Here is a 19,628-nt window from a genome sequence, read left to right on the forward strand (position 1 = left end):
TGTGAGGTGATGAATAAGCAATTAAATTAAAGTGTTCCCATCAAGACCACTTCGGTGAAGGCCAAGATTGGATATTGTTCCGTAAATGTGAGCAAGGGACCAACAGGAGACTGAAACCTTTACTTATACACAACAGATGTTTTCAAGAGCAGGGAAAAAATACCCATTTCTAACCATTTTATTTTGGTGACATACTGGATATTAGCCATATTACGTACTGTTGTCGGCAGACATCCAGCTAATGAATGCTCATTTCTGTTGAATTATTCATGGATTTGTTGTTTTTGTAGTGTACACGGATAAGAGGAGTAACACAAATGAACTAGAACAGCAAATTTTAAATTTGCCAAGACACTCCGCTGCTTTACAGGTGAACTGTACATATTTTACATTAAAATGTGTGTGTTGGCTAAGTGTATAAGGCAGAAAGTGCCTTTAAAATAAACATTCCTCCATTGTGATCCACCACATTAGTTGCATCAATTGAGGTCAGATTTAAAAAAGAAAAAAAAAAGTTTTTGTGCCATTACTTGTCTGTTAAGACATGTCCTTTGTTTCCACAAGTTTCAGTCAGTGTTGTTCATTTTCAGTGATGGTAAAAAACATTACTGTTGTGTTCAGTGATGTCACAGAATGTTAGTTCTGATCATTGTGGATCAAATAAACCCTTTGCTTGTAAATATTTACTGTATCTCTGTTCTTGTGATATAAAAAAGTTAAATTGAGGACAGGACCAGGTGAGAAGGCATCTAGTAATTGTTTGACCTACAGAAGACAAATTAACTTAATTTTTAATCACACCAACGATGGTCATCTCAAAACCTATAATGCCACGCCCTTCCCACAATTTGCAGTAAATACAAATGCCTCCCGAGTACTACTTATGTTTGGGAGTTTTGAGAAAGCATGACATTGGCAAAATTATATTTGTACCTTGCTCTAAAAGAGAGACTTGGTAAAATTGCCAAGAAACCCCAGTTATGACAAGATATGCTCTTGCACTGCTTTTGACCTTTGTGTATGACCACTGAAAAGGCCATTCCGGTTCAAAAATGTGCATTATCAAAATCAATGGCTTATAAAGAAAGAGGAATATGGAGTCAAATGCTTTATTCACACAGTCATTTATTTTCCAGTATATGAATACATGAGGGAAAGCAAAAACATTGTCATTTGTAAGACCACCATCGTGTCACCTTGTGATTTTTATTATCCTGGTCCATTTTCACACATCACATCTGAACGGCAGCCCCTGCAAAAGAACAATACATTAAAATGTGCTTTGTTGTTCAAACACCATTCACACAAAGGCTGTCTGTGGAATGTGGGTCATGTCAGATATAAGATTTCTTCAAAATGAATCAGAAGTCTAACGCATCAGGATCATCACTCATGACCATTTAAAGCAAATGAGATGATGCAAGAAACTTACAGTGCTATTGATTCAGAGGTCGATCAAACACGCACAGCTCCTGTAAGGACATGATCAAAAGTGTGAGTAGGCTTCATTGTTTGACACACACACACACACACACGCATACATAAGGCAGAATGGTGGCAAATCTAGTCAGACTGAATGTTGACTTCATTAAACATCAGAAGTCTAACGCACGTTAATCATCACTTTCGATCCAAGGAAATGGTAAATACAAAATAAAAATAAAATAAAAAAAATCAAGCATGGCACCTTTATCGTCCTGTCCACGTGGATTCACCCCAGAACTCTGCAACGATCCGATAACATCATCCGCCCTGCGTAAACATTTAACTGTATGAGTGATTTAAAATCAACACCGATTTATTTACATAAATATTTACATTTTAGATGTTATAGTTTGAACTTACCATATCTGTTTCCTCGGCAATGCGGCCTAGTTACACTGATCCGTGCAACCTTTTGGCTCTAAATCAAATACAGTCACATTTTTCTGCAATAATTATATGTAATGCTGATAATAATAAGAAAAAAATGCACACGTCCCGCTTCACACCCATCTTACAAGCACAGATTTCTAGTTTAACGAGTCTAAACCGATTAACCACTGAGCACGCTTTCACACAGGAACGGACTTCAGCAGCAGCAGCAGCAGGAGGACGAATCTACCGGATGGACTTTAAACCACATCCGGTGTCTGTTGCCCCGTTGTGATTGGTTCACGCAGGGCTGTACGTCTCTCCCCCTCCTCCACGCGTTTGGATGTCTTTCCCGAAGTCCAGCCCCCAGGGTTTTCATTTCAGGAAGAAGCGGATCTCACCAACGTTGCTTCTCCCCGCTGGTGGATCAATGCCTTTAACGTTAAACGCCGATAAAATATCTCGTAACGTCAGCATCTGAGCCAAATCACGTTTTCTATGTAGCCGACAGCCGTGCGAGCTAACTGTCTAACCCGGTTTGAGACCACATAATATGGACTGGACAGCGAGCAGCCGGGCCCGGCTGTGGTGCATTTTAGCGTTGCTTTGCTGCGCTGGTCTCCCACAAAAGGTAAGAGTGCTAACTGGATAAGCTAGCTTAACATGGATAACCATAGCCCAGACTTATCCATTAACAACATTTTAAACTTAACACAGGCTCATTTTCTGACTCTAAGCGCATTGTTGTCAGGAGTCCAAACCCAAATGTTTTCTCTTTCGGTGGACATGGGATACGAAAGCTAACTCAAATGTTAGCATTTTCGTTTTGAAATTTAGTTTGGAAACCGTTGTAATTTACCTTACAATGTCGCATTGTTGCTATACTCATGGCATGTTGTCACCTTACAAGTCTGGGGTCACAAATCGACGAAAACCTTCCAGAGAATAAAGAAGAGGGTTTCCATCTTCTGTGTTACCATCTTCAAACTCACTTTGGGACAGAAAACAGTTTGTGAAATATTCCTCAGTCTTAGTGTTTGTTAATTCTGTGTCGGTGAACAACTTTCAACGTTTTTGGTCCTAAAGAATACAAATAAGTGCTGTATGAAGTAATACACATTTGAGACCACACTAACAAGAATCTCAGTAGAACACTAAAATGACACAAACGGCCTACTACAAGCATTTGATAGACACAATTATGTTTGTCAATAATATAAACCGTTCTATGGATAGAGGTATGTTCTATATATACTATAGTCTCTTGAAATTGCAGAGAACAACACTAGACAAATGCATTTAAATGTCTACCGTTACAACTGCAATGCCAAAGGAAACTGTATGCAGCTGTATGAGTGGTGACTAGTCAACTGGCATTTACCGTAACTTAGGAGAGCTTTGTAAATTAATTAGATGGTGTTGTTCTCATTATCACTCCACTGTCTCAGGATCATTTTGCCAAACTAGTGAAAAAGACTGAACTATCTACATCAAAATGATTTATTTTAATATATATACTGTACTTAGTATATCTATATCTATAATTTTGTCACACACTTATTATTTAACAAGACTGAATACACATGTGGTACATGTACATATACATGGGGTTGCACACCCCCATCAATCTCACAAATTAACACCATTTGAGCAATGCAGTTCACAGAAGTGGCAACCCAGGCGTCAATGCTATGGTTGGATTTTATGGAATGTATATATATACTTTGAATTGGCATGCTCAAATAGATGAGGAAGCAAGTCATTGTCTTTGTATTGCTGTAAAGAATAAAGGCTGATTCTCACCAGTGCTTGAGATTCAAACTTTGAAATTCTTCCCCTTCACTTGATTCAGTCTGATATAGCTTGTATACATATCTGCTATTTGTAGTCTCTAATTTCTGAAGGGGCCGTGTGTAACGAAGTACAGCATTGTGCCCATGATGGCTCTTTGTGGTTAAGTTGATTAAATCCTACAGAAACTGCACAAACACTCTAAACCACACAAGCATCCGTGTTACTTTGCAAAATGCAATACGTGCTAAAAACCTCTGTCTGTAAATATAAACCAGGAAATTGTGCAGTGTCACAAAGTTAGATTTTTTTTTTTCTATCAAAGTAAATTGTAAGCACCTTGGATTACATCGTGGTCAGGGGTGACACAAAAAGAGCTAGCTAAATTCCTGAAACTGAGCCACAGGCAGAGGCTATTAGCTACCAAGCTAGAAAACTGCTTCAGCTCTGGGACAGATTAAAATGGCTTTATAATCCCCTATCATGTCTCCAGTTCTTCTTAGACACAGTCTATTAGAGTAGTGGGTGGCAAATGATAGGCTGTGTCTATAGATGGCAATAGTAACATGTACGTTTTGTGTGCTCTTGTGTGTGTGAGTGACGTATACAAAGAAAAGACATATCTATCCTTTATATAAACACTAATATCCCTAATTATACGTTTGTGTTCAGTGTGTAGAGAAGCTGTGATCTCCTGGTTTAGATTGAATTGAGACATGCTGGTTTGTTATTTTTTTTTAAAAGTTGTGAGCGTGTCTGAATGACAGCCAACACGTGACATCCGACCCCACTGAAACAACACCATGCACGGGGCAACTGATAGTGACTGTGTTGACGAGAAAGATTGCTAAATGTTTTCAGAGTGAGGTCCACTAAATACAAATGTCAAACATACTGAACAGTTACAGAATCTGTGTCTTGTCTGATTCTTAATTGAATCAGACCTTCTCAGGCCCGTCCTCATTGACATGTTCACTTTAAATTACCACTTTTATTCCAAACACTGGTTAATCACCATTCACTTTATGGCACTTAGTCTCCCATGACAAGAGGACAGGCGAGTATTACTTGCTTTCTGAATTGTATTGAGCTTGCACCTTAGTAAAATTAAGAAGAAACTTCACCTTTACCTGTGTTATTTTCATACTTTGAATATAGCATTGTGCCTTTCTTTCTGACTGACATGCCTGGCCCACATTCCAGAAGGAAAGGTGAAGACCACGCAATGTGCCAAGCTTTTGGTTTTGCTCAGTTCTCTTATTATTATGCAACTATCACAGAGCCTTTCTGTCACACACAGAATGAGGAAATGGCACAATCTTTCAGTAAAAAACAAGCCGTGTAACTCCTCGCCTCATTTACTATGATGAGCAGCCAGACCTTTTAAACCAGATGACCATGAAGCTTAATCCTAAACAGTTTTTGAATATCAGTGTCCATTCAAATCTAGGAGACTAACAGATGTTCAGAAAGTTATTTGCTTGCGAAACCAAGAATCCTGACAGGGGTTATGGGGGGTGCACTGAAGGCAGCTGGGTGGGAACATTAACAGATGTACAGTATTGACTCAAATGCATGCATGGGGATGTGAGACTAATACAGGGCATCTGTAGCTTAACAGTTACAAGAGTTACATGGGATTGTTTTGGTAGATTTGAACAGAAAATAAAATGCCTTGATAGATAGTTTGTTCACCATGCACACAATCATGCCTTTTTAATAGCTCTGGTTCTTTGTTAAGAACACCTCTTAAGCCCCACTTAAGAAACTCCTTTAAATCCTCAAGGTGGGTGTTAATATTTATTAACTGTTATCTATGTTAAATGTGTGGGCTATTTTTCCTGCCCCCAGGGACTTGGTTAAGGGGATTAGTCAGGGATGTTGATCAACAGCACTGTGGTTCAGCAGACGCAGGAGGATTGGTTCATTTGCCCCATGTGGTAAAAAATGATAGTGCCAGTCAAAGGTTTTCTATCCCTGAGCCCCCTTCGGTAGTGGCCCATTAAACAGTGGAGAAGAATTCCACTGTGGATGTGTTGTGCGGGCTAACTGTCAGCACAAGTCATCCAAATTGTTGTCAATTCTGCCATAAGCCAAGCCACTAGATTTGACCAATCTGCCCGGAGAGATCCGATCGCATGCGGACAACTCCAAGTGCGACTTTTCACACCTGGTATTTAAATGTGCCCTGGATATGTCTTCTGTCACTGTATGATTTCAGATGTCTTCAAATACACGCTGATGTTCTATCTGTTCCCAAGAACAGAAATTATGGTTTTAAAAAGTCTGACCGTGTGTGTGACTGATGTATGCATAGTGAAATTTAGAACACGTGCAACCAATCAGTCCCCGCTGTGTTCTTCAACTGTCATTGTAATCTATTGACTTAGGGTCATTGAGGTAAAGAAAACATACACAATGGGCCATAGTCAGCCCAAATAATTTCATCAGTGTGTGTGTGAATATTTATTTTGAGTAAGCAGTAGCTGAAGTCCTGACTCACAAGTGGATACACGTCCTGCCTGTTCAACACTGATTGCTAACTTGAACATGTCAATAGTTGAACTGACATTCATGTCAAGTAACACTGACATTTTAGTGCCTAGCAGAGAAGGGATAGTTAACACTTTATCTTGTGTTTCTGTAGGGGTTTTGCAGTGCCGGCACAGTTTCCCTCTCTGAAAGCCTGCTCTTTGTGTCCACTCTGGATGGAAACCTGCATGCGGTGAGCAAGAAATCAGGCTCTATCAAATGGACTCTGAAAGAAGGTAAGTTGAGGCAATAAGATTTTGTATGTCTACCTCAAGGCATGGTGTATTATTTTGGTTACATTTGCAAAAAAACGAAAAGAGCTTTTGTGTACTGCCAACAAAAAAGGCAAAGAGATCTCATTGCCTTGGCCTTCAGTGATTCTACATTAGTAATTGACTTGAAAATTAAGACAAACTGTGGATTAACTGGTTTGTTCCCCTGATCTCCATTTGTTGAGAGTTTAAACTCTCCGGTTCCTTTGTATTTCTAAGATAGTAAATTGAATATCTCTTAAATGGACAAAACAAGACACTATGAGAACAATATTATGGTTTCGGAAACACTGATCAATATATTTTAGAATTTAAGGACCAAACAACTAATTGATTGATACAGGAAACAGACGACGTTGTTGCTATAGTACTTTTGTCATTTGCACAAATTGTGAGACAATGATACTGCCTCTAACACAGTCAAACTTAATTTATTACTATTCTCTAACACTATGTCTGTGTTGTTTCCACCATATGGAGTAAGTCAGCTCTATATTATCTGCACCTGTTGCAGATAATAAAGTGTTCTGACCGAGCACTGACTACTTGACTGCTCATTTTTGATGAGGCCTCTAAATTGGTATTTTTGTTGCAGCAAATGTTTCCACAATTAAATCTGGTGTTTAAGCCATCCCGAGGAACATGTTGTGAGATGTAGCTATTGGGCATGGAAAACTGGGTAATTATTAACTGAGAGAGGGGCAAATATAGCCTGTAATCAATGTCAGGAGTGGGCAAGGGTAAGCAACTTTGCTGTAATATCGCCTGCACACACAGCATTTACTGTTGTAACCATATTAATGTAGACACTTATACTTTTACATTAGATTTGATGGACTGAAGTGTTGTTGGAAAACATATGCTGAAATACTTGCTGGAAGTTTTTTGGAAGGAACTTTCATGACAATTGAAACTTTAGTAGTTTTAAATTGGTTTGAGCCTACAAGTCCTGATTAATGCCCAAATCAACAATAATCATTGGTGGAGGCTGCCTCCTCCACGTCATCTGTTATTCTGGGAGAGCAACTGAATATACATCCTCTGTCCACCTGTTGCTGTCTTTGTGCCTCAGTCAGGCAACCATACACCTGCATTATGAATGGGAAACAGATATTTTCTCTGGACCCAGACGGTACAACTCATCCCATGTGTTTGGCCACTTGCCGTGTGCCCTTTTAGTGTTTGGTGTCATTGCAAACATGTATTTGTATTTTCTCTGTGACACAGAACAGAACAGTTTTGCTGTCAGCCTCTTGAGTTTGCAAGTAATGAAAGCAGATAGTTCTTCAACACAACAGTCATTGACAACCTTCAGTTAATCCTGCCCCCTCCCCTACCATTTTTGACCCCTTTAGGCACATCAACAGAGATCAGCACCATCTGGTCCACACCCTGTATGTTCACACAGTAGGCAGGTGTGTTTTACAAGCAGTGAAGGTGTGGCCTTCACACTCATTGTAGTGTTTTTTTTGCGTTGGTTTAAAAGAATCACTCTGCAATTGTAATCTTTCACACAATGATGGACCTTTTTTGGTTCTTGAATACATTTCTCTTCCTCTCAGGCAGGCAGCAGTTTCTTATGAATATCAAATGAACTCTCAGTAAACATAATAGAATAAGTAATTGAATTTTAAATTTTTTATTAGAAAACATTTGAAAGCATGGATTAATTCTTATTTCTGCACACTTGCAACACAACAGCAATAAAACGTTGACACTAATTCTTTTTAGGCTTTTATCTGAAAATACTGACATGAGGGCAAACTCTTTTTGACCGTACAAGGATAACAATGAAAGTGCTTTCTGGATTTAACCGCCTGATTCACTACCACACAGGTTCCTGGTTTAGGTTGAAATGTTCAAGTGTGATTAGACTAAACAATTAATATAGTCGTTGACATAGTTACATGCTTGACAACGGGCTGTTTTCCAAACTGTTTACCTTTCATGTTTGCCACAGGGGAATTTGTTTAATTCTGACTTTGTGTGTGTGTGTGTGTGTGTGTGTGTGTGTGTGTGTGTGGAGTTGAATTTGTGTTCATGCCATTTTCTTACACAACTCACAACCTTGGCTTCCATTGTTGTTCAGTATTCTTGTCTATCCAGACTTGCATCTGATCTTATTTTGTCTCTCCACAGATCCAGTTCTTCAAGTCCCCACACATGTGGCAGAGTATGTATGCTGGAGTTATTTCCTTGATTGGTTCATGTAAATATGTCTTTGAATATTGCACCTGTCTGTAAATAAAGACGTTCAATACTGATGAATACGGTAACCTGTTGAGATTCCCTTGGTTGTTGCACAGACTGTTTTCTTAAATTCTCTCTGTTGCTGTATTTTGTTTCCATCAGGCCAGCATTTCTGCCTGACCCTAATGATGGCAGCCTGTACTCTCTTGGAGGAAAGAATAATGAAGGCCTCACAGTAAGAGAAAATAACTTTTATCTTAAATTGTAATCTTTGATGTTCACTAAGAATCACTGCTCAGTTTCCTGTTTCATAAAAAACACATCCTCTCTTGATACACTTACAATAACATGTAAAAAATACAAAGAAAAAAAGTGATGTTTTGACTAGCTAATGTCGAATCATTGTGGCCCAACAGAAACTGCCATTCACCATCCCTGAGTTAGTCCAAGCTTCTCCCTGTCGCAGTTCTGATGGAGTCCTTTACATGGGTAAGGCTATTTCTCAAATCAAAAATTGTGCTTTTTTAGAACACAAACACATGTCCCGGTGTGACAGAAATTAGTGGTTGCTATCTAGATTTCAACAGAATCTGTTACCATATCTTTCTTTTCCACTCACCCCAAGTCCAAAGCCTGTGTTCTTTTGCATTTATATCAGCTTGAAGAGGATAGTAACTATTGGCGTTTTTCCACCGGCACGGCACGGTTAAATTGCATTTCCACTAGCATAGTACCTTTTTACTTTTTTGTCCGACACAAGAATCAATCCCTAAATTAAAATCTGTGCAATCCTAAAAAACATGGGTTAATCTCCAGCAAACACGCTGTACTTCAGTTTAATGACTGTGTCAGAGGGAGTCTGTGCTTTGGTCATGGAGGAAGTACTGAACAAATATTTTAAATTAACTAATTCTAATGGTTCAGTACACTGAAAACAACTGCTTTACAGGTCACTAGTCACTTGTTTTGTGTGTGTGGGTACCATTTTTGAAATGGAAAACCAATCTAAACCGTGCAGCGGGGAGTCAAGGCAAGTCGGGGCTAGCTAGGACCATAGGTGGAAAAGGGGCTAATGTGGTACTGGGGGACCTTTGCCTCCTGGTCTGTGGAGCTTTTGTTTTCATTCAACCAAAGCTGCTGCCAACACAATGCAAATTGGAAATGTTAAGTTTGGAAAAGTTTCATGCTTAAAATCTCAGTTTGAGGAAAACCATCTTCATAAGAGAATCCAACTGTCTGTTGCTGAATTATCTTTATTAATCGTTTCTCACATTGATTTATTATAATCCACGTGTAGGTCATTGTTCCTGCTGTGAGACAGTTGCCCGCACAAAGATGCTATGGGTTGGTTATGAAATGTTTGGTGACACCCATCATTGTGAAGGTTTAATGTCTGGGTGTGATTTAGCTTAACTGGTTTTACACACAGTCACACCTGCTTTTTGGTCAGTGTGACATGACAGAATCTTAAATGTTAATGCCATTAATAACCCTTTAATTGAAGAAAAGAGTAACATATCAGGTACTTCAATACTAATTAACTTGAATATTTATTGTTGAATGTTTATTTTACATGATTTTAAAGTGATGTGTAAGCATTCTCCAGAGTAGAACGAGGGAAAGTTTGGTACTCATGCAAACCACCTGGGATCAGATATATTCTGTCTGTCAGGTTATGTGATGTATTGTTAAAACTCCGTAGATTTAAAGTGTGCAGTGAACTCAAAAAGCTTGATGTGTCCAAAGCTCTATAGGATTCAGTTTAATGTGGACAACAGTAGTAGTAACTGAGGCAAAATGACAAAGAATGTTACATTTCGGTTTCATTCACAGATTATGAAACTATAAAATTGTGAACAATTGTATGCAGTTGTGGTAGAGTTAGATTATTTTCTGTTTTCTGTGTGCATGTCATTAACAGGCAAGAAGCAGGACTTGTGGTACGTGGTTGACCTGTTGACCGGTGAGAAACAGCAGACCTTGACTTCTTCCTTTGCTGAGATGCTGTGTCCCTCTTCATCCCTTCTTTACCTGGGACGCACAGGTAAAATACAAATGAATTCAGCCACACAAGTTCAGCTTTTCCAGTCCCATCAACAAGCCTATTTTTTGCTCGCTCTAACCACAGGCAGTGACAAACCCTTATTATCCTTCCTGCTCCTCTACTGTTGTTCTAGTTTCACCCCCACCTCAATATAACCAATCGCCAACCAATCTGTCCCTGCTTGAAGCTGGGATGGTCATTGTAGCTCTGTAAATAGAATATCTGCAAACAATTCTTTGGTGTCACTTTGCCACCTAAGAGCAAAAATGCTGGTTTTTGTTTCAATGTCTATTCTTTGAATCACACCTTTCAAAGTTACAGAAATGTAACACCAATCTGCTTTTACACATAGAAATGGAAACCCTGCTTTTGAGTCTTTTAGAGAAGGAAAACAAGAAGTGCAAATCTTTTTTTGTGGCTGTTCTCCCTCTCAGAGTATACCATCACCATGTATGACACCAAGAGCAGGGAGCTGCGCTGGAATGCCACCTACTCTGACTATGCCTCCACCCTTCCTGATGATGACACCAAATACAGTAAGCCTCTTAGATACTATGGCTCTTTATTTTCTGACCGATGGTGCCGGTTACATTTCCATACCTTGCTTTCTTCACAGAGATGGCTCACTTTGTGTCAAACGGCGACGGCCTTGTCGTGACGGTGGACAGTGATTCTGGAGATGTTCAATGGGTTCAGAACTACAACTCTCCTGTGGTAGCCATGTATATCTGGCAACGCGAGGCCCTCCGCAAAGTTCCCCACACTAATGTGGCCGTGGAAACCTTGCGCTACCTCACTTTCATGTCTGGTGAGGTTGGCCGCATAACTCAGTGGAAATACCCATTTCCCAAAGAGAAGAAACCCAAGAATAAGTTCATGTAAGCAGACGGATCGATTGAATGTTCAATTTGGTTATTACTTGTCTTGTTGTATTTTCTGCTCTTTAAAGATATTTTTCTTTTGATATCAATAATAATCCTGAATACTATTCTGAGAGGAGGATGGGCCAATAGTTTTGATTATTACTGTATGTCAGAACCCTCAGTGTCAGGTTTTTTGTTAGCTAGCTCAATGTTTAGTTACGTTTAGACTGGTCATATCTAAGTGAGTGCTAAAGCACTTGTTTTTTACCTCCGGGTTTACATTGCAGTACTGTTTTTGTTTCATATATTTTGTTGACAGCTGTGTTGGCTGAAAATGATGAACAGGACTTTCAGTGGTTGGTTCATTGTTAAGTTTCTGCTTATTTAGGGAAGTGTGGGACATTTTTAATCAGTAGTGCCAAATATACCTCTCAAGATTGTAGAAGTATCATGACGTAAGGTACTTTTACACTTCTCTAATTGTTGGACTCTGCATAATTTTTTGAAGGGCCACTTTGTACGTGGGTAAATACTCTACCAGTCTCTACGCTTCTTCTTCCCTGGTGCATGATGGAGTCACTGTTGTGGTGAGTGGCAGTTACTATTTTCATTTAAGCAAAGCACATTTCTATCAGTCGGGCTTTGAATACAAAACATGCATTTAAGATAACAGTAAAATATGTAGAAGTATTGTACTTGCACATGTCACATACCTGGCACAGCAAAAGTAGTTTACTCCACCCCGAGAAACGCATTTTCTTTTCTCATGTAATCCTGTGAGACAGCTTGCAGGAAGTTCATCTGAACAGTGTATGTGTGTGTGTGTGTGTGTTCATAGCCTCGTGGCAGCACCTTCCCAATGCTGGAGGGTCCTAATAGCCAGGAAACTGAAGAGGATAAGGAGTGTGTCATCACACCAAGCACCAGTGTTAAGTTCAACTCTGCGCTTAGGGAGCAAAACCGTATCAACTTCATGAGGAACTACCTGCTGCTAATAGGTAATACAATAGTAGATACTGTGCTGGTACAGTGATCCAGAGGAAGTCTTGGTTTCATTTAACATTTTGTCTTTAAAACCTTAACATGTTGGGAATCCAGGTCCTGAAAGGTCACTGGGATCCCCCTCTACTGGATGATGTATCATGGCTGAGAAGTTAGAATGACAAATGCCCATGATTCCACTGCTTCTCATGATTGCATTTCAGGTCATCATGAGGTGCCACCTGAAGCTCACACCAAGATCTTGGAGAAGTTCCCGGACAGCTTCCCTCGCAACCAAGGCAACGTCATCCCCCCTACAACTGACAAGAAAGTAGAGGAGGTGTGTGTGTGTGTGTGTGTTTAATGCACAAGTTATGTTGTAAGTGTCTACGCTAGTTTTCTCACTCTCTCTTTGCTTCTCCACCCCTCGCCATGTTGTAGATGGTGAATGATAGTGGTATGGATGACATGCCTGAAACATCAATCGTAGAGCCTCGGTCCAGTGGACGCCCTTTGCGCCCAGAAGCTCCTGTGGACTCGATGCTTAAAGACATGGCCACCATCATCTTCTCCACCTTCCTTCTGGCTGGATGGGTGGCCTTTGTGATTACTTACCCTAAAGTAGGTCTAATACCACCACCTAGTGGACTGTTGTGTGTCTGCCATTACCTAGGCATGAAATAGTGCTTGCCCTGCAATGACAATCTGCACAACTAAAAACTACAGAAACATTGTCAGAAAAATGTATTGGAGGTACAATTACAAACTCTACAGTAAAATGGCACAAGACATAACATCCTGACAAATTAATTACTCTTTCATTTGTGTCGGATGACATTTGTAGATGGTTGAGGTTGGAGCTACTGAACTGTTCAATAGTTTACCCCAGAACTTCTCAATTTAGGGTTTCATCCCCTCTAAAAGGCCACAAGATAGATGTTAAGATCAATCAAGTGAAACAGCGGGGAAGTTCTTGAACGTGCGTTTGTATTATCTTTGGACTTAACTCTAATCTTTCTTATAGTCAGGGCCTCAGATAATTTTTAAAGAAGAAATTTATTTGGTAGAACTAACATCCCAAAAACATCTATAACATGACAAGATTCAGCAGATGTTTTGTTTGAATTCATAGGCCAGAAAGTTTAGAAACATCTGGTAAAATCTTGATCCATGCATTCCACAATCTTACATGTTTTTGTATAATTTTAATCTTGTAAATAATGAACTTCAGAAAAGGAGTCAACAGTAAATGCTGAAAAGGCTGCAGTCCACAACTCGTACTAGGGTGTAAGATGGACTGAACAACTTCCCAATCACATAGTTTTGTTACTTATTGTCCGTTATTGTCAGAGTTTGAGATGTAGTGTCATCTCTTGCCACAGAGTGTCCACAAGCAGCAGCAGCTTCAGCATCAGGAGTTTCAGAGACAGATGGAGGAGAGGCTTGAGCTTCTCCAGAGACAGCAGCCGTTTCCCCCTGCAGACGTGAGCTTACAAGACGGTGACTACCTGGAGGTCGCCCGCACCCGCTCTGAATGTTCCGATAACAGCACCCCGAACATCACCCCCCGTGCCTCCAACCACTCCAATCTGTCTGTGTCAGAGGTGGGCATTTCAGCCAATGAGCATGAAGATGGAGGTAAAGATTGAGATTGCGTTCACATGTTTTGACATTTTGATGAAAAAACAGTTTTTCACGGTGTAAAATCCCGTTTGCCTTTGCAGAGGAAGAATCCACTGTTGTCCGAGTAGGTAACATTACTTTTCATCCCAAAGAGGTCTTGGGTCATGGTGCTGAGGGCACCATTGTTTACAAGTAAGTCTAAACAACAAGTCAACTGTTATTTATAGCGATTTATTAAATGTACTTTAAGATATTAAGAAATATCACTTTGTAACAATGTTTTCTCATTGTTTCACCACAAGGGGTCAGTTTGACAACCGTCCAGTGGCAGTGAAGAGAATTCTTCCAGAATGCTTCAGCTTTGCAGACAGAGAAGTTCAGCTGCTGAGGGAGTCGGACGAGCACCCAAATGTCATTCGCTATTTTTGCACCGAGAGAGACCGTCAGTTCCAGTACATCGCGATCGAGCTTTGTGCTGCTTCACTTCAGGAGGTGAGGAATAGTTCAATGGATGTATGAAGCAAATCTTTTGAAGTTAGATTTTTTTTTTTTCTATCTATAAAACTTTTTTATCTTTCTAGTATGTGGAGAGGAACGATTTTGACCGTCATGGACTAGAGCCAGTCATGCTGCTTCAGCAGACCATGTCAGGATTGGCCCATCTGCACTCTCTCAACATAGGTATCCATCTTTGAATATGACTGACTTTTACATTAACATTAGTTTTGGCTGATGTGTGTGTAATCAGACTATAAATACTACTATACTACTGGCTTCTTTTTTTTGTAACTCTTAATTTCATTCCTCAGTGCACAGAGACCTGAAACCCCACAACATCCTGGTGTCGATGCCCAATGCTCACGGTCGGGTCCGGGCCATGATTTCAGACTTTGGCTTGTGTAAGAAGCTAGCAGTGGGCCGCCACAGTTTCAGTAGAAGGTCTGGGGTGCCAGGCACTGAGGGCTGGATCGCCCCTGAAGTTCTCAGTGAGGACTGCAAAGATAACCCGGTGAGTCAGTGATGCAGTTGCAGCCATTTGAATGCTGCTCCCATTTTAAGAAAGACAGTTGCACCCAAATATATTATCAGTGTTGTAAGTTGAGAGTATATCAAACTTCAGTAGGACTACACAAAATCTGTAATCTCCTCAAACCATGACTGAGGCTGTCAGAAGTTTTCCCTTTTTACGAAATACTTAGCTGAATGCCAGGAAAGGTGTGCTTGATTTATCCTGCCCTTCTTTGTTCCAACCTGTTTTTAAATTATTGATCCACTCCTCATTATGCATTAAGTGACTTTTAAACACTTTATATATATCGTGCTCTATATTTTATTTGGTTTACATTGTTGTGGTTGTTTTTTAATTATATTGTCTATACAGCACTTTGGTTAGCTGAGATTGTTTTCAAATATGCTAATGCAACAATGCTTATAGTGTTCTCTCTATTCTTTGATGTGACTTGCCTAATGCCTTATAGTGTAAGGAAATCATTTATTTTTATTGAAATGTGGCCCTTGTAGTGACCAGTTTAATATTTATATTAAATATTAATATTTATATTTCCTAATGCAGTAAAACTACAACAATGGGGGAAATCCAAATATTTTAAACTTGAATCTTTGCCCCAAAGGTACAACATAAAATATAAATGATCATTAAAAACAAAAAAGAGATATCGTTTAAAAATGTTCACATGTGTAACCTTATAAATGATATTTCGATTGATGCATTAATGCATATACAGGACTCTTCATTGAGTTCAGGCTGTTGAACCCATTTGTCTGATACTAGCCAGCATCACACAATTAACTAAGTAACCCAACAGTTCAGTACATAACTGGAAACTGTATGCAGATATTATTTTCAACAGTGAACTCCTCTAAGCTCTTTTTCTTTTTCCCTCACAGACCTGCTCTGTTGATATCTTCTCTGCTGGTTGTGTGTTTTACTACGTGGTGTCTCTGGGAAGCCATCCATTTGGCAAGTCTCTACAGAGGCAAGCAAACATTCTACTGGGCACCTACAGCCTCGATCATCTTCAAACTGACAAACATGGTGAGGATCTTGTCTCTAATAAATTCCACATTTGTGCAACAATAGTAATGTACTTGCTGGTCAATGTAGATTATCAAGGTCAGGTGGGGGTTAGTGTTGGGGATTTTGTGACTGGTTGATGCTACATGGCAGCAAATATATAACTTTTTCTAAATGCTTAATAGGGGACATTGTAGCCAGAGATCTAATAGAGCAGATGTTCAGCATGGATCCCCATAGTAGGCCTTCAGCTGACAGTGTTCTCAAACACCCGTTCTTCTGGAGCCTTGAGAAGGAGCTGCAGTTCTTTCAGGTACCTTCTTTCAGGTCTTTTTTTCTTTTTTAAATGTATCTGACAGTGTCCCTGCCAAAATGTGTTTTAAACCATATCCAATAATTTTCTGCATAAATGCATCTTATTTCAATTTAATCAGGACTGTCTGTTTTGAGCTGTATAAAGAGCTGATTCTTCAGATCTATGTCTGCAAATGTTCGTAACCTCATTGTTAGGAGCTGACTTTGTCCATACGGTCAAATATGACCCTACATAACTTCAGTACTTTTTCAATTGTTTCAAGACTATGTGACTATGTTTTGTTTAATAACAGCATTTAATATGAGATTAAGACTATAGGCTGCCTGTTCAGCTGATCAGGTGAAATTCACACTCTGTGTCTTTGTGTTTGCTTGCAGGATGTAAGTGACAGAATAGAAAAAGAACCGCTGGACGGTCCAATTGTGAGACAGCTGGAGAGAGGAGGGAGGGCTGTTGTCAAGGGGGACTGGAGAGAGCACATCACAGTACCACTGCAGACAGGTATGAGACTATGGAGGATGGTAAATGACAAATCTATACATAAGTCAATACAGAAATAAATGAAAAAATGAATAAATAAATACAGATTTTACACTCAGTCTAAAGCAGGGTTGGTTAAAGGCGTGTGATGATTCAGTTTTCAGCAGGCAGATGTAGATGTAAGGATAAATCCTTCAGACAGCCTTCCACAACAGCTCAGCATCAATGTGGAAATGCATAAACAAATACATGAATAAATATGTTATTATTTTATTTGTTTCTCTATTGATTGATTGATTTAGAGACTTGTCTTTTTTTTCCGTATGAAACTGTCATCAAAACCTACACATGCATACGTACAACACCCAAATACAAGCATCAGGAGCCACCTGGTGGAAAGTTGGCTTATAGTCTTATAGTTACGATATTGCATTACAAGGTAACCAGATAAGTATTTTACGTTAGACCTAGTTGTAACATGTCGGACTTACAGTATAATTATAGCTGCACTGCATGCTACATCCTGGCACCAGAAAATAATTTAGTGGGTGGTCAAATCTGCCTGCATTGCAACCACCTAATATATCACATATCACATCAAATGATATCTTCTTGACCTGCTTCTCTTCTCTTCGACTTCATAAAAAATGAACCATGACCTAACATTTCTTGCGCAAGGCACAGACTGCTTATAATTGTGACCTCACAGTTTCACAGTAAATATTATTTTAGTATGAAGATTAGACTAATAGACTAAGACAAATGTTTCCTTACATTTGCAAACCACTTGATGTATATTCAGTGTCAGAGGTTATCTTATATAACAAACATATTTCTCTGTGTGTTTCACTTGGGTGTAAAATAAAGTAAAACAGCTGTTAAACTGAATTTCATGTGAATTATGTGTTGACATTTTTCCTTCTTTGTTTATGTGAAAGGATTCTTCCTGTGGTTGATGTCTGATTTCTTTTTTTATTATTATTACTCCTTTTAGATCTGCGAAAATTTCGCTCCTACAGGGGCGGGTCAGTCAGAGACCTGTTACGTGCAATGAGGAACAAGGTAAAGGTTTATTTTTGTACCTTTCATGAATTGACGAAATATCGTAGCTATGATAAACTATGTATTATTATTGTACAATAGCTGCGAAAGTTGTTATTCCTGTGTGATTTAACATGTAATCTTCCCTGACAGAAACACCATTACCGAGAGTTGCCTGCTGAGGTACAGGAGACCTTGGGCTCTATCCCAGATGACTTTGTTTCCTACTTCACTTCCCGTTTCCCCCACCTGCTGATGCACACGTATCTTGCCATGTGGACCTGTGCACCCGAGCGGCCATTCCTGCCCTACTACTCCACTACAGTGCAGCTCGCTAAAACTCAGGCCCAGCACACACATACAGGGCCACAAAGACAAAATGAGCCATGCACTCAACACCTGCCAACACACACATGTCCAACATCTTCACAACCCGAGGAACCTACACATTCATCACAGCCAGTGCAGGATTGTCACACAGCACCTGCTGAATCAGTGCCCTCTACATCACCTTGTGAGCCTTTATCGTCACACTTGCCTGTACAGACGGTGGCGACTGACTCTTACAGTCAAACAGTGAACTCCACATTTGAACCAGAATGGCTTACTACTTCTCTTAAGCAAAGGGAATCCAATCAGTCTGAAATGCACATACTGCCAAATCTCCTCACACTGAACAATGATCCAGTGTGAACTGGGATCAGTGGAGCCCAGCACAGACGGGAGCATTGCCTTTTGAAGAGTGGGTACAATGTGTGGTGTAGTTGCTGAGCTCTGCATGTGAGGACCAGGCCTGCAGTGCCTGTGATCTACTACCAGGCGCAGTAGCTGCACCTCTGTGGGTTAAGTGCCTTCCCCTCATCTGGGTTAAAGTGTTCCCCCAAAAGAACCGACTACAAGTCTCTCCGTCCAAAGCAAGTTCGATATCCTCGAGGGTATTGGAGGACATTTTCTTGACGGTGGATTGAGGAAAAAAGATGTTGTTGAACATGTGTGTAGTCAGATTGTGCAATGTTGTATTTCTGAGTGAGCCTTTTCACTGAACAGATACTGTATATATATTTTTGTATAGAAAGAGTCAGAATTTGAATCATCAATGATAAATCGTTTAATATGGCTGATGTGCCTTTTTTTTTTAAACCATCACTGTGCTGTATGGGTGCGGTTCTTAAAAGTTGACTTTACTAAATATGCTTGATTCCAGTTAATGCTGCTAAACTGCTTTTCTTCTGTCAATCAAAACTTTGTGCTCAAGACTTATTAAGAGTGGACTGTCCCAAATGGTGTTAAGGATTGCATCTCAATACATTATGTATTTTATCCTCATGTCTTTATCGAGTAATATATGAGTTCAGAGGTCAGGTTGCAGAAAGCTTGTGTGTAATAAGTTAAAAGGGTTTTAAAGTGAATTGATGAAATGCACATTAAATTCTATTTTTTATACTGTGACCATGTTTGCACATTGAATTAATATATACATGTATTTAGTAGCCTATCTAATAATATCAATGTTTTTTAGTTTACAAAAGTGCCAATTTATATAAAATTGTTCTGTCCACCCCCCGTGGATCTGACTGGACTCGCCCGGGGTTGTGTTTCGCGATAA

The 19,628-nt window shown here is 39.7% G+C and overlaps 1 protein-coding gene and 1 long non-coding RNA gene across 3 annotated transcripts; one reads left to right on the forward strand and one right to left on the reverse strand.

The window, feature by feature from the left end:
• Positions 1–162: 162 nt before the first annotated feature.
• On the reverse strand, positions 163–2,107 carry LOC131474990 (uncharacterized). The gene is made up of 4 exons (XR_009242483.1): positions 1,846–2,107; positions 1,688–1,752; positions 1,433–1,472; positions 163–1,252 (listed from the first exon to the last, which is right to left on the reverse strand). It is a non-coding gene; the product is annotated as an uncharacterized LOC131474990 (long non-coding RNA).
• A 104-nt stretch (positions 2,108–2,211) lies between these two features.
• On the forward strand, positions 2,212–19,471 carry LOC131474989 (serine/threonine-protein kinase/endoribonuclease IRE1-like). Of its 2 annotated transcripts, XM_058652752.1 has the most exons (22): positions 2,213–2,485; positions 6,293–6,413; positions 8,589–8,622; positions 8,802–8,874; positions 9,056–9,128; positions 10,561–10,683; positions 11,118–11,219; positions 11,300–11,561; positions 12,055–12,133; positions 12,385–12,544; positions 12,752–12,867; positions 12,969–13,148; positions 13,910–14,165; positions 14,252–14,342; positions 14,453–14,642; positions 14,732–14,831; positions 14,960–15,159; positions 16,059–16,206; positions 16,371–16,498; positions 16,879–17,002; positions 17,976–18,043; positions 18,176–19,471. In XM_058652752.1, the coding sequence occupies exons 1-22, from the start codon at positions 2,408–2,410 to the stop codon at positions 18,713–18,715; spliced, it is 3,246 nt and encodes a 1,081-aa protein (XP_058508735.1). In that variant the 5' UTR covers positions 2,213–2,407; the 3' UTR covers positions 18,716–19,471. The 2 variants fall into 2 exon arrangements, with proteins under 2 accessions (XP_058508736.1, XP_058508735.1); XM_058652753.1 differs by lacking the exon at positions 17,976–18,043 and having other exon boundaries at positions 2,212–2,485; positions 18,176–18,344.
• The last annotated feature ends 157 nt before the right edge of the window (positions 19,472–19,628 follow it).

This window comes from Solea solea, chromosome 16 (assembly GCF_958295425.1).
Source record: "Solea solea chromosome 16, fSolSol10.1, whole genome shotgun sequence".
Lineage (NCBI taxonomy): Eukaryota > Metazoa > Chordata > Actinopteri > Pleuronectiformes > Soleidae > Solea > Solea solea.

Bases quoted from the DNA above. Each gene is read 5' to 3' on its own strand.
- LOC131474989 (XM_058652752.1), top strand. From the start codon at position 2,408: ATGGACTGGACAGCGAGCAGCCGGGCCCGGCTGTGGTGCATTTTAGCG. The intron at 8,875-9,055 runs GTAAGAGAAAAT...GTGGCCCAACAG, and splicing joins AGAATAATGAAGGCCTCACA to AAACTGCCATTCACCATCCC. The intron at 14,832-14,959 runs GTATCCATCTTT...TTCATTCCTCAG, and splicing joins TCTGCACTCTCTCAACATAG to TGCACAGAGACCTGAAACCC.